This window comes from Durio zibethinus, chromosome 21, assembly GCF_047325235.1.
Source record: "Durio zibethinus cultivar Kanyao isolate XHJ-2024 chromosome 21, ASM4732523v1, whole genome shotgun sequence".
In the NCBI taxonomy this organism is placed as follows: Eukaryota; Viridiplantae; Streptophyta; class Magnoliopsida; order Malvales; family Malvaceae; genus Durio; species Durio zibethinus.
Genome location: NC_143182.1, coordinates 20,643,127 through 20,656,730, shown reverse-complemented (window position 1 = coordinate 20,656,730; position 13,604 = coordinate 20,643,127). Strand labels below are relative to the sequence as shown.

The window sequence follows — 13,604 nt, the reverse complement described above, 5'->3', positions numbered from 1 at the left end:
TTTGACTAAACTCTATTAGACTTTTGTATTTAGCAAGTTATTAAATGTGTAACCTCTAATGATAATCCATACAAGTAAAATGTTAGGTCCACACCAACATGCAAGATATTATCGACTTTAATCTATTATGTCTCATAATTTCCTTCCATGAAAAGTGTTTTATAGGTTGAATGTGATATGAACATTTAAATACCTAATCGAAATATAGTACATTATTGATGTGAGATTTAAGACTCCATTAACAAGAACATTTTCTTGTAAAAGGTGTCTCACATGTTAATACCTTAGAGCTAATTCTAATACCAAGCGTTATTATCCATGCTAACTTAAAAAGGTATTATTTATTTTGATCTATTGGACCTCATGATTTATCCCATAAAAAGTGTCTCACATGTTAAGAAGGGCATGGACACTTAAATACATAGACAAACTTTAGTGCATAATTGATGCGAAACAAAAATATTCTTCTCTAGAACCGTGGCATTTTTAATTTCAGTGACTAGGCTTCAATTCTTTGTAAACCTCAAATATACGTATATATATAAAATCCTTGACAGAGGAAAGACTTTGATCAAAACTAATGGTAGGTAGTCTTTTCAATCTTATTTATCATCAAGCTTATAAAAGGGTGACCAAACACTATTTGAATAGAAAGAAGTTTGGGTAACCCTAAGTTTTATTTGAATTTCATGATTTTAAAAATATTATTTGAATTATTGAACTATGTCAATTAAGTTGTTAAATTACCAAACTTTTTTTTTCAATTAAGTCTAACTTTGTTCTTCATTTTAATTTTTTATTCAATTACTTTTAATGTCTATGATCTATTAGATAATTAAACATTTTGACAAAATATATGAATTTGTACCAATTATGATTAGATGAATCAAACATCTTTGCATTCGTCTTTACTCCAATTAATCAATTCATAATGTCATTTAGTAATGTGTCATGACCAACCAATTATAAAAAATAATTAAAGTGGTTTGACAACACTATCCGTTCACATTCTATTAGCATAATTCAATCCTTTCATCATGTAAAATCTTAATTAGACCTGAAACTTGACTTAGTGTCTACTTTATATGCGTATAACCATATTAGTTCTTAAACCCAAAATTATTGATCCTATAAATGAAATTTGAATCTTTTTCCAATTCTTCATTCCATCTTTCCAAAGGTTTTCATGATTTTATACTTGTCAAGAATCAATGAGATTTTCTCCTAATTAGTTAGAGTGATAAATCATATTTTGATCAATCATCTATTTTCATAAGATTCATGCTATATCTAATATATATCTTCTTGAACATCCTTGGTTATGGCCATATAAAAAGACATTAAAGTATAGCACTTATCATAAAATATATGTAAGATAGATAATGATATCAATTGTAAGGGCCACTTAGTCTTCATGGCTTTGTAGTAAAGTACATCAATTGTGCTACCATTATCGATATGAAACTTTTTTCATAATGTGATTGTGAATTGTAGAGGTGATCACTATAACATCATTAACTTGGTGTAACTAACCTTTGAAGTCTTCGGATCCAAAAGAGATAGGTTTGTCTCTTTAAGTCCTCACTCTCTTTGAGGGTGTGTTCGTCATGTAAATTTCTTGATGCTCTCTCTTTACCAAGGTTTTGAAGTCACTTGTAGATGAGTCTTGCCTGATAGTGTTGATCACATTTAGATTTTTCTCCCATGCTTTGAGAAGGTAGCTTTAAGTTTTGACTCTTGAAATGGCATTGCTTGTCATCAAGTCTCTTACCACATGAGTCTAAGATGTGAGTGTTATCTTATAACCATTCACGATTCTCATCTCACTCCATTTTTATTAGTGTTTTAAATGTTAAAAATGTTAAAGTCCGTTTATTTCGCATTTCTTTTTCTTTGTTGTAGGAATGAAGATTGTTCATTACTAAAATTAAGTCTATTATCAATGAAATTTTACCAATAAAAAATTTTCATTGATAATTACCAATGGAACAAAAGAAAGAATTAGTATGGTTATTATTGATGGATTATCAACAAAAGTTATTATCAAATAGTAATTTGTAAGTAAATGAAAAAGTTTGCATGAGGATTATGGATGAAATGTTTTGTTGTAAATACGTTAACAAATACTTTAACAATGAATTATCGATATAATTTTTTGTCAATAATAACTTTTTATGATTTATCAATGAAAAAAATTTTATCAATGATAAATGTCAGTAAAAAAATTAATTTAAAAAAAGTTTTGACGAATACCGACAAAATTTTCATTTGTATTCAATCAATAATGGTTTTATGTTTTAAATCCTTAAATCCTCTTCCTCATTTTCTCTCATTCACATTTTCTCTCTCCTCAATCACAGCCACCATTATGTTAATGCTTCCCTTTTGTGCATTTTTTCGATGACATGAGTCCCTACACCATTTATTACCAACAAATCTATTGTCGTCTACACCAAGAAAAGTTGAGACTTTATGTTTTTCCTTTTTTCACCTTCCTTTTTTAAATCGTGTTGCTTTCATGCTATACTTACAATTGTTTTGATGATATCGTTGCCTCTTACTCGACCCTAGTCCCATCTTTAACACATATTCTCCTTTTAGTTCATCGTCCTTCACACTGATGTAATTTTCTCCTTATTACTTAAGAAAGTTTTCAATTAATTGTAATCACTCTTATATTTTGATTATGATGTTATCTATCAAACATCCAAAAGATAACAATTATTGAAATAAAACCAAACCATGTTAAATTTTTGTTGAAGGCAACAGCCAGTGTACAGGCTTGTAAGTTGAAAAGTACTAAAGTAGTGGTTAGTTAAACTAACATGATAATAATATTAATTTGCTTAACCTTATTATGGATATCATTTATTCATTTTCACATGTTGAGAAGGAAATATGTTAAATCAACATTATATGAAAGTAAAAGAAATAAAAATATAAATGCTTTGTATAGTAAAAAAGAATGTACCTAGAAAGAAAAATGATGATTTAAGCTATGTTAGTTTAGTTACGATGGCTTAGCATGACTGAGTTGAAAATGGTCAAAGAAAAATTAAAACAAGAGGTTCGACCTTGAACATAAGGATTTTTCATTGATTTATCTTCAGCTAGGTAAAAACTCAACTTTAATAACATTTAACCAAGCTAAGCTTAAAATGACCTACTATGTGGCATAGCATAGATTCATTTACAGCCTAATAATTAATGTTCTATTTTCTTTTATTTTGGACCAAGCTTCAAAGTCAAAAAAATATTTAAGGGGTTTGGAAGGATTTTAATTGTATTTATTGTAAGTTGAACATAAATTCTTAGTGCAAATGGGAGGCTTTATTTCGACCAAAGCAAGAATTAAACTAAGACATTTTATTAGCTTTATAGGGTGGGAAAAAAAACTCTTTTAATTCTAAGAATAATTTTGTAAAGTTAATTAATAATTGCTTATATGCTCACTAAGATAACTTAAATTAATCATTTCAAAGTTGTTAAAAATCTTAAGTTATTCTTGTTTGCACCAATATTATTCTTGTAGTTACAATTTTGAATTTTTTAAACTTTGTTATAATTGATAATGTTATAAAGTTAACCAATAATTGACCATACGTTCCTTTACATAGCTTAAGTTAATGATTTAAAAATTATTCAAAATCTTAAAATGTTATTGTTTAGATAAATGTTCATGTAGTGAATTTGGAGCTTTTTAGGACTTTTGTACTTGGACAATAATTTAAAGTTAATCAATAATTGCTCATATGCTCATCTAGATAACTTAAGTTAATTATTTAAATATTATTCAAACTTTTAAATTCTTATTATCTACATAAATATTGTTAGACCAATAATTTTGGATTTTTAAATCCTTTTCGTGTTATTGATGAACAATTTTGTAAAGTTAGACCAATAATTGCTCATAAACTCCCTTAGGTAGCTTAAATTAATCATTTAAAAATTTTCCAAGTCATAAAATGTTGTTGTTTGGATAAATGTTCATGTAGTCGATGAATTTTGAAATTTAAGAAATTTGAAATGTATCAATTTAAAATAACAAAATTTGTAATTACATTGTTTGGATAATTACTTTTTAAAAAAAGAATTTTAAATATTGAAACTTGATAAGATAAAAAAAAATAGTTATAATAAACAAATAATGATATATATTAGAGATATAAAAAGCAAAATACTAAAAAAATATATATAATATGGATGTCATTAGATTTGTAAAAATGTGTAATTATAACTAACAGTATAAAAAATTTTTTAAAATAAATTTTATAATGAGTTTTTTGGTTAAAATTGAAAAAAAAATTAATAGTTACATAAAAAAGAAATATAATAAATGTTGACTTCTTAATATAAAAAAACAAAAGACTTCATAAATTCCACCTAATGAGTACTCCAAAATTCCTCATCAAATTTTAAAAATTTTCACAATTTTAATTTTAATTTTACCAAAAAAAAAGAATTTTATTTTAAAATTTTAAAAATCTATTTACATATAAAATCCTTTCTTAAAATCTCCCATCCAAACCCACTCTAAAACCCCTACTCTTGTTTACTGTTTGAGATAATTGCATATTAATCTTAAAATTTTATTTGAATAATTAATGTTAGGCCCACGTGTAATGTGTTTGCTTTCCCTAAAAAGTCAACTAATTCAAAAAGCGAAACACAATTTGTGCTTTAGAATTAGGGATGGGTTGACTGGAATCTAAGCCTTACATACCCCTTTATCAAAGGATCTTTGAAATGTACTAAGGTACCTAAAGAATTATTATTTTTATATATTAATGGTAAAGTTTATGAATTTTACAACCTAATTTATAAGATTGACGTGTATCTTTTTAAATAATTAGGTTAACTTATAATTTCATAAATATAAAATAATGTAAAAGTAAATAAATATTAGCCTTCATTATCGGATTTTTGTAAAATAAATTACATATTTATATATATGGTGTACTTTAAATTGTCTTAATTTGTAACCAATTGAAAACTTATAGTATAGAAGAAAATTTTTTCTTCTCTAATTAATTTAATTTAATTTAGTGATTTAATTTATGAAATAGTAATTTATTTATTGAAAGCAAGAATATTAGTTATTTATAAGTGAGTAATTGTAATTAATTTTTTCAAAAAATTATTTGTTAAAATAAGAATGTATATTTATTAAATACAAAACACGTAGGGATTGTTTAAGATAATCTACATGTCAAAAGAATAAAAATTCTACATTAGACTTTTTCCTTTTCTACCAAAGGTTTTTACTTTTATATATTCATGTAAGATTTAGGATATTTTATTGAGAATTAAAGGTAAGTCAATTGAAAATTTAAAAGAATATAAATATAATTAATGCATTTGAAAAAGCTTCACTCAAATGAAAAAAATAGAGTAATCACTAAATAATACAAAACTAAATATAAAGTAATAAAAAACTTTTAAAAAAATTAATTATATTAAATTTTATGCATCTAATCCACCTGTTTATATAATATCACAAAGAAAAAAAAAAAGAATCTAAGCTATTTTTACTCCACGACAAAAAGAATATTAAGATAATGAGAAAAAAAATTAAAATGATACAATTTATTTCTTAAGCATCCCAAAGCACACTTACTTATAGGATGAGTCTTGAAAATAATTATGGAATGATATGTAATTTTTGAATGACTAATTAATTAAAATGAGTTTAAGAACCAAATCAAGATAAAAAAATAATGTTTTAAATTGAGAGTAATTTATGCTTGGTAATTATAATAATCAAATATAATATGTATTAACTTGTTTGAGAGAAATGAAAAAGTAAAGATTTTGAAATTAGTGTAATAATGGTAATGAAATTCATTTGATATTATATATATAAAAAATTAATTTTAATTGATTTAATCATAAAATAATATATATATATATATACATGTACATATACATATTAAACATTTATATATATATATATATATATAAAACTTAAATGGTTGAGTAAATAAATAAGTCATAGGCTAAAAAATTGGTAACTAATTTTTTTATACAAATGTAATTTAAAAGTTTAATATTTATAATTAGAAAAGAAGGTCACAAAATTATTCTATAATATTGACAATAAAAATTTTATTGTATTTAATATGAATTTAATTGAGAGTGATTTAAGTTAAATAATACATAAATGTAAATAACTTATTAAAAGATACATGATAATTTTTTAAAATTGTCCACTTGTCAATAATATAAGCCATCAACATTAGATAATTTCCTTTTTTATCAATAACTTTGATTTTTATATATTTATATAAAATTAATTTAGGTTGAGAGAATTTAAGTGCATAATATCCTTATTAAGTGAGTTAAGTATACAGAGGATTAAGTTTATATTAAGAATTAAAAAAGAAAAAAATTATTAAAAATAAAATAATTTTAAATTCATTTATTTTAAATTATAATATTTTATAAAATATATTAAAATTTTAAATTATATTTAAAAAATAAAAAACTTATTAAAAATAGAAAAATTTAAAATTTATTCATTGAAATTACAATATATAATAAAATCTATTAAAATCTAGATTATATTTTTATAAAAAAAATTTAAAAAATTATTTTATTTTATTTTAATTATAATTATTTGAAAAAAAAATTTTTTTTAATGTCCTTTTTTTTTTTTTTTTTTATTTCATTCTTGTTCCTCTCATTTCCTAGCCAGTTTAGGCCTACTCGTGACGGTTGGAGCCAGATCAACCCCTATTGCTAACTTGGTACAGGTACTTTAGTTAGGGAAAGAGGTTGGGCTTCACAAGCGACGTGAAGTCTGAAATCTGTTCTCCCTTGTCGAATAAGTGGCCACGAGGGCCGGTTCGGCTTCAGCCCTCATTACGACACCAATTGGGCCAAAGCCTACTATCCGCCATCACCAATGCAATGTGCCTCTCGTCAGTGGGGTCTTGAATGGGAAAGGAAGGGTAGAAAAAGAAAAGAATTAAAAAGAAAAATATGGATAAATAAAAATTTTAAAAAATCAAAGTAATAAAGTTTTGTAGACATAGTTGACATGCGGTAGACACGTGTCGTCAACAAATATTTAACAGTGGAGTTAATAGAAATATAGACAGAACGACTATTTGGTAACAACATTGGAAAAATAAAAATTAATATCTAATTTTTAAAAGTATAAAGACCAAAATAAAATGCGATTCAATAATGCTTAAGAATCATATAGCGTTGTTTACTCATCCGTCTATCAAACTCGTTAGAAAACAAAGCTCAAATTCAACGATTGAAAGTTCCACGACCATACCCAAAAGAGTTAATACTCCAATTGGTAAGGAAAAAGCTATTTTTTGTTGTTAACCAAGGTTTAATCCTTGTGAAAAACATTATGAGATTGAAATATGTGAAAAATACATTTTTAAAATTGTCCAATAATAAAATAAGGTCAAGTAAAGTTTGAGAATATCTTGTTTGTATTATTAAAAAAAATGCATGAAATTGAAAGTGATGATCCTAACCAAATTTTGGGATGTTGTAAGTACCTGAAATTTTATACGAATCTAACATTGGTTATCTTAAAAAGAAAAAAAAAGCAAAGTCAACATTCGCAATTTTATTGAACATTTTTTTTGAACAATTTTGAGCAAAAACTTTTCAAGGGTCAAAACCAAGCACTAATGGGGCAATCCGTAACAAGGGTTCCAAGGTGATTGGTGAAAACTTTCTGGCAAATAGGAAGCACATTGAAGTTGTATTGCCATTGTAAATACATTCGGATCCATATCGAATTTGATTCAAAAGCTCATCTGTGATATCAGGCCATCCGAATTTCCTTGGATGAGTGCCTCCTCTCGACCAATCCACCCAAGTAATGCTCCGATTTGAGTTTAACTCCCCATAGAACATGTTTACTAATGTAGGGATGTAATGTTCATCGTTGTAGCAAGGTGGCTGACAGTATTGTTTGAAAACTGAATAATACTTTTTATCAGAAACAATGTGTAGGGCAATGTCACGGTGCAATTCGAACCATTGAGACCCTTTTCGCCAATGGGTGATGTTAATTACAGGCCACATTCGGGGGTTGTATCGCCCGCGACCAGCTTTTCTGGGGTCATCAAATACGCTCAAGAAGCTTAACTTTGAGTTGATGAGGTAGTCACAGGTTTTTTTGAAGTTAAACAATGGAATGCATGAGTCTGATAGAAGAACAAATCTTTGATTTGAGACGTCAAGAAGTGCATTTGCCAGGAGACGCTTCTCTGCATCTATCATTGTTGCAGTCCCCCAATAGACTGCCTTAGCACCCAAAAAAAAAAAAAAAAGGAAAATAATCGAATTAATAACAATTTGAAATTAAAAAAAAAAAAAGAAAGGCGGATTTTCGTTATAAAATTTTTTATTATATAAATCTATGTTTTGTTGATTCCAAAAGTAAAACCTGGCTGGGGATTCTTCTACCGTAGAAGACTGAAGTCTGAGGAACTGTTTCATTGTAGTCAGGATGTGAGTGAACGTAGATTGTATAAAGGCCTTCGTTACCCTCAAAAAACTTCTCCCACAATGGAGCCAAGGGAAGTGGCCCTGCTGTCAAGAACATGAAAGCCACCTTAGGGGACTGCTGATGAGGAAACTCTTGAATTCTTGCAACCATGGATGCTCTCCGTAACAACTCCTCGTCACTCATGTCGTGCATCAGAGGTTTATTAGGTTCTTCCAATAAAACACAGCTAGAGTTGGATGTTCCATTTGTTGGAAATGATGGGACTAGCTCTATTGGCGAATTCAACAAAGAAGGTGGCGGCCGCAGCGTTGATAATGGTGGTGGTGTTGATGGTAGCGGAGAAGTGGAACCTGGTGGTATTGATGGAGAAGTAGAGATCAAGGAGGCTTGAAAATTTTGTGGGAAAATTTTAAGCTGTAAACTAATTACAATACCGAGTGACAAACCAATGACAAGGGATAAAGCATGAAAGATGAGATTATGCATCATTTGGATAGTAGAAGGCTTGGAAAATGGTTGAACAATATGTTTCTCAATATTGGCCATTAAAGTTATGCAAAGAAGTGGGTGAGAATGAGGGAAAATTCATAATCTCTTTGGTCATTAGGGAATTTAAAGTTTAATTTGGCTAGAAAAGCTTTGAAGGGGACAACTAGAACTTAAGATAAGGCTTTTTGCATGTTTTTCACTTCTTTCAGTTGGCTCTAACCGCGCAGAGTTCTTCGGTTTGTTAATAATTAAATGCGATATAGCTTGATGCTTCTTTGAATAGCAAAGCTAATTCAACAAAAATACTTATTTTGTTCTCTTAGACAAGGAACATAGTATTCAAAAATCTGTGCCACGTTGGTGGTTTTCTCTTTTGTTAGAAATCAAGAGCTTTTTTTTAAACATAGTTTAGGGTGAGAAAAAAATTTCTTATTCAATGTCAGACCACAAGTATCATGGAAAAAATAATAAATCAGAAAATTGTATATATCTTTATCATGTTTATTTTGTATCAAATATGTATGAAATTGAGTGACGATTATCTCATAACTTGAATTTATAGAAAAGAGTTCATTATTATATATAATTAAACCCTAAAATATTAATATTTATTGGTCTTTAGTGTTTTATACACTAGTAGAATTGGCACCAGCTAGTTGAACTCTTGAAAATTTATCTGGTGCAGTAGTTTAGGTATAGAACTTTTTTTAATTATTATTATTATTTGTAGTTTAGATATGGAAATAGAACCTAATAGATGAAATACCTTATTCTATATGCATCCAACACTGAATTTCAGACCACAAATGCACTTATTATATACCAAACTGTTTTGTTTTTGTATTAAAAAACAAACAATAGAATACAATATATAATGGTATGCACAACTGCTAAAAAGACAAGAGAAATAGGCCACTGGAATCACTGCTGAGATTTTGGTAAGTAACCACCATTGCACTCTTCCTTCATCTTTCTTCCTTTTGTTTTGTTAATTCTAGTCAAAACCCAGGATCAAAATCTTGAGAAATTTTTTACCTTTGAAAAACGAAATCTAATTTGTTTTAGGCATGTGCTTAGGCTTGGGTTTATCTATTTATTACTCATCCTAACAACATTGGCCATTATTTCTTGATTCATTTTTAATGGCTATTGTTCCTAAAAAGACACTTTAATAGTTAACTATAAAATTTTGAAGTCTCACGTTATTAATTTATATTCTAAGATTAAAAGGGGTGGAATTGTTAAAGAAGATAAGGTTGTTTTTCACCATATAATCCTATTGTTCACAAAGAATTCTTCTAAAAATTCCAAACTTAATTTTTTCGCAAAATCATTTACAATATTTTTGTATTTACAAGCCAAAGTTTTAATATAAGAAAGTTGAAGTATATATTTTATTCGATATAAACTTTTATTTTAAAATTTACTATGATAATAAGAAATATAAATAAATCCATTAATTATATGAGAATAAGAGAAATTGACTTACACTAGAGCACATTTAAGTTATACATAATATATGTGTTTGTGAGATATATATTAAATATGTTAATTTTTACTATTTATGGCATAAAAATGAAGAGGCATTTATATATATATATATATATATATAAAATTGTTGACAATGATAAAGTAATTTTCAATAATAATACAAATTTGGTCACCATGTAAATACTAACAACATCTTGTTTTTGGTGTATTATATATTGGCTCTTCAAACTTGCTCATTGAACCAAATTTGCCTTCATCAACAAGCAAAAAACATATGGTAACCCCCAAAAACCTTAATAGCTGCAAAAGTGTTTGAACTTGAAAAAGTCAACCTTTTCTAACATAAGAAACGGTGATGGAGTGCAATTGCTTAGGCTCCAATGTATTGCAGCTGGACAGCTTGCTAGAGTCTAAATATATAAATTAAAGAGGAATTTTAGTTAGCTAATGCGAAGACTCAAATTTCATTTAGTTTAAGAAGATTGATTTTTTTTTTTCAATGAGTAAGATTTAATCTCTAATAATTTCAAATATATATAACTTCTATGTTAGATGCATGAAAGTTTCCGAAATTGGAAAGTTCTCTCAAATGAGAAAGTTTTGCAGTATGACAATCAAGAATGTGGTCATTTGATCAGTACTTGGCTGTTATTTTATAAGAATTGAAAGAAGACTAAGATCTTGGTAAATTGAAAATATTGTAAAGTTTATTTTGTGACCCGGTAAGGAATATTAGCCCTTCGAATTAAAAAGGTTCTTTCAGTTTGCCAAAGTAGGGTCAAAATTCATATTTATACTAAATTACATCATTGACTATTTAATTATGGTGATGTTTTTAAAATAATTATTAATTTATTAATTTAATCATTAAATTTTGAGTTAGTATGTTCTAATCACCCAACTGTTAATCCTTAACAATTTGTTAACGATGAGTAAATATTCATTGCCAAGGAAAGATTTAGATGAAATTCATAAAATTTCTTACTAAAAACGATTCAATAAAAGCTAAAATTAAAAATTAAAACCAATAAATCGAAAGGTCTTGTTCGATCTAGAGTCTAAATTTTAAAAAAAATTAATAAAATTTGATATATTTTTTAGAGAGGTATTTTTAGTAAAAGTTTTGACAGAATTTTTACCATTGAATAAATGCTCATCAAATTTGAATTATAAATGATATTTGTAATAATTTTTTTTACATATTATTGATCTTCTCATTGAATTTTATCAATCCATTGATTTTGATTTTTGATTTTAGTTTTTATTAAATTATTTTTAGTGAGGAAGATCACAAACTTCACCTAAAAAATTTCATATAAATTTTTTCTTTTTTCTCCATGAGTCATGATCCAAGATCCATCGACATAAGCCACTCTAGCCCCTTAAAGCACCTTGTGAAGGTACCCATATCTTTTTCTCACACTTTCATTTTCTCTCATACTCAAAATCTTATGCATCTCAATTGTGGAAGTATAAAGTGAAGTTTTGGGTTTCAACAAAAAGAGTAAGCAAAAACAAAGAAAAAGAAGATAAACCAAGGCTTAATTGATTAATAAGTTTGCATGTCACAATCAATCCAATAATGGGTTGATTTGTAACTCTTAGAAGAGAAAGAAAGAAAAGTGATAAGAATTTGGGTAATTCACTACAAAGCAAAGGTACTACTTTGATAAAAATTGAAGCAAAATGCAAGAATGCAATTCTGGTTATAATGATGTGTGGCTATTACATTATTAAGGTAAATTTATAATGCCTACTATAATAACCTTAGAACCTAAGTTATACTCTTGATTAAGGAAATAAAAAAATTTAGGATAGAGAAAAATCTAAGATAATCCTAATTGATAAGATATTTACCAAATTTGGTTAAAGATAAAATTTGTAAAACTAAAATAAGAAAAATAGCATACTAAAGCCAAAATAAAAAAGATTACAAGTAATTAACCTAATAATCATCCAAGATTAGCCACAAATCTTCAGACTTTCATGCAGCAACCAATATGTGAGGCTCAATACATGCATGACCTAATATGTACGGCCCAAATTCACACAATAAGCCCAAATAATATGAAATAATCCAAATGTATTCAAATACCTTCATAAGTGATCAAGTTGAACATCTTAGGCTCCTCATCATGCAATAGCTCTACATGAGTCGAAATTTGTTCAAGTAAAAGATTGACTACCGAATGGAACTTTTAGCTCTATAATGAGTAATAAGACTAGTAATTGGTGCAATTGAGTGTTGGTACATGACTTCATCATCATTAACTAAATCAGCCTCCACTAGATCATCATGATGGATCTTATCAAAATCCTCTTTCATGAAATGGAGCTTCTATTTGCACTTCCAAAAATGTTCTCCACACCTCTATTTTTTATTACAAAAATATCTCTAAATTAAAGTATTTAATTAACTTTTGTTAAATTATCTTTCAGCCCTTCTTTTTCTTTTTTTTTTCAAGTTTTTGGATTTACATTTTTGAAAGCTTTATTTGTATTTCTTAAAAACTTTTAAATTTGCAATTCAAAAGCTTTTTCAAGCTTCTAGATTTGCATTTTCAGGAACTTCTACAAGCTTTCGAAAATGCAAATCCAAAAGCTTTTGAAGCTTTTGAATTTGTATTTCCAAAATTTAGTATTTCACTTGCAATATTTCATTCTAGATTTCAATTTATTCAATATCTAACCAAAATTTAATAAAATAAAAAACAACTTCCTTCTAAATTAAAGTTTGGTGACTTGATTAATTTCAAAACTTGTGATTTTAGAGTGATTTTTTATATTAGGGTTTGAGGAGTTTGAATTGAAAATGGATAGGGAATTGGGAAATAAGTGTGAAGAGTGTTGAGGGAAAATAAAAAAATGTGATTAGGGGGTGTAATGAGTAAAAAAATTAATTTTTAAAATTTGAATATGAAGTGTAAATAGTAATTGAGTGTGGAAAGTAATTTTGGATATAAATAAAAATTCCCTTCAAAAAATTTTCAATGTTAAAAATATCTAAAAATGTAAACCAACATATCAAAACTCAAAAATGTCCATGAGAATTTAAGAAATTTCTACCATGTTTATATTTCTAATCACTCGTAATTATCTCTTTTAGTCACGTGATCCTCTCACTTTAATGCATTTTAGGTTT

The 13,604-nt window shown here is 27.1% G+C and overlaps 1 protein-coding gene across 1 annotated transcript; it reads right to left on the bottom strand.

The window, feature by feature from the left end:
- Positions 1-7,632: 7,632 nt before the first annotated feature.
- On the bottom strand, positions 7,633-9,028 carry LOC111306586 (Core-2/I-branching beta-1,6-N-acetylglucosaminyltransferase family protein). The gene is made up of 2 exons (XM_022904405.2): positions 8,420-9,028; positions 7,633-8,277 (listed from the first exon to the last, which is right to left on the bottom strand). The coding sequence occupies exons 1-2, from the start codon at positions 9,026-9,028 to the stop codon at positions 7,633-7,635; spliced, it is 1,254 nt and encodes a 417-aa protein (XP_022760140.2).
- Between the last annotated feature and the right edge of the window lie 4,576 nt (positions 9,029-13,604).

Bases quoted from the DNA above. Each gene is read 5' to 3' on its own strand.
- LOC111306586 (XM_022904405.2), bottom strand. From the start codon at position 9,028: ATGGCCAATATTGAGAAACATATTGTTCAACCATTTTCCAAGCCTTCT. The intron at 8,278-8,419 runs GTTTTACTTTTG...TTGGGTGCTAAG, and splicing joins GTAGAAGAATCCCCAGCCAG to GCAGTCTATTGGGGGACTGC.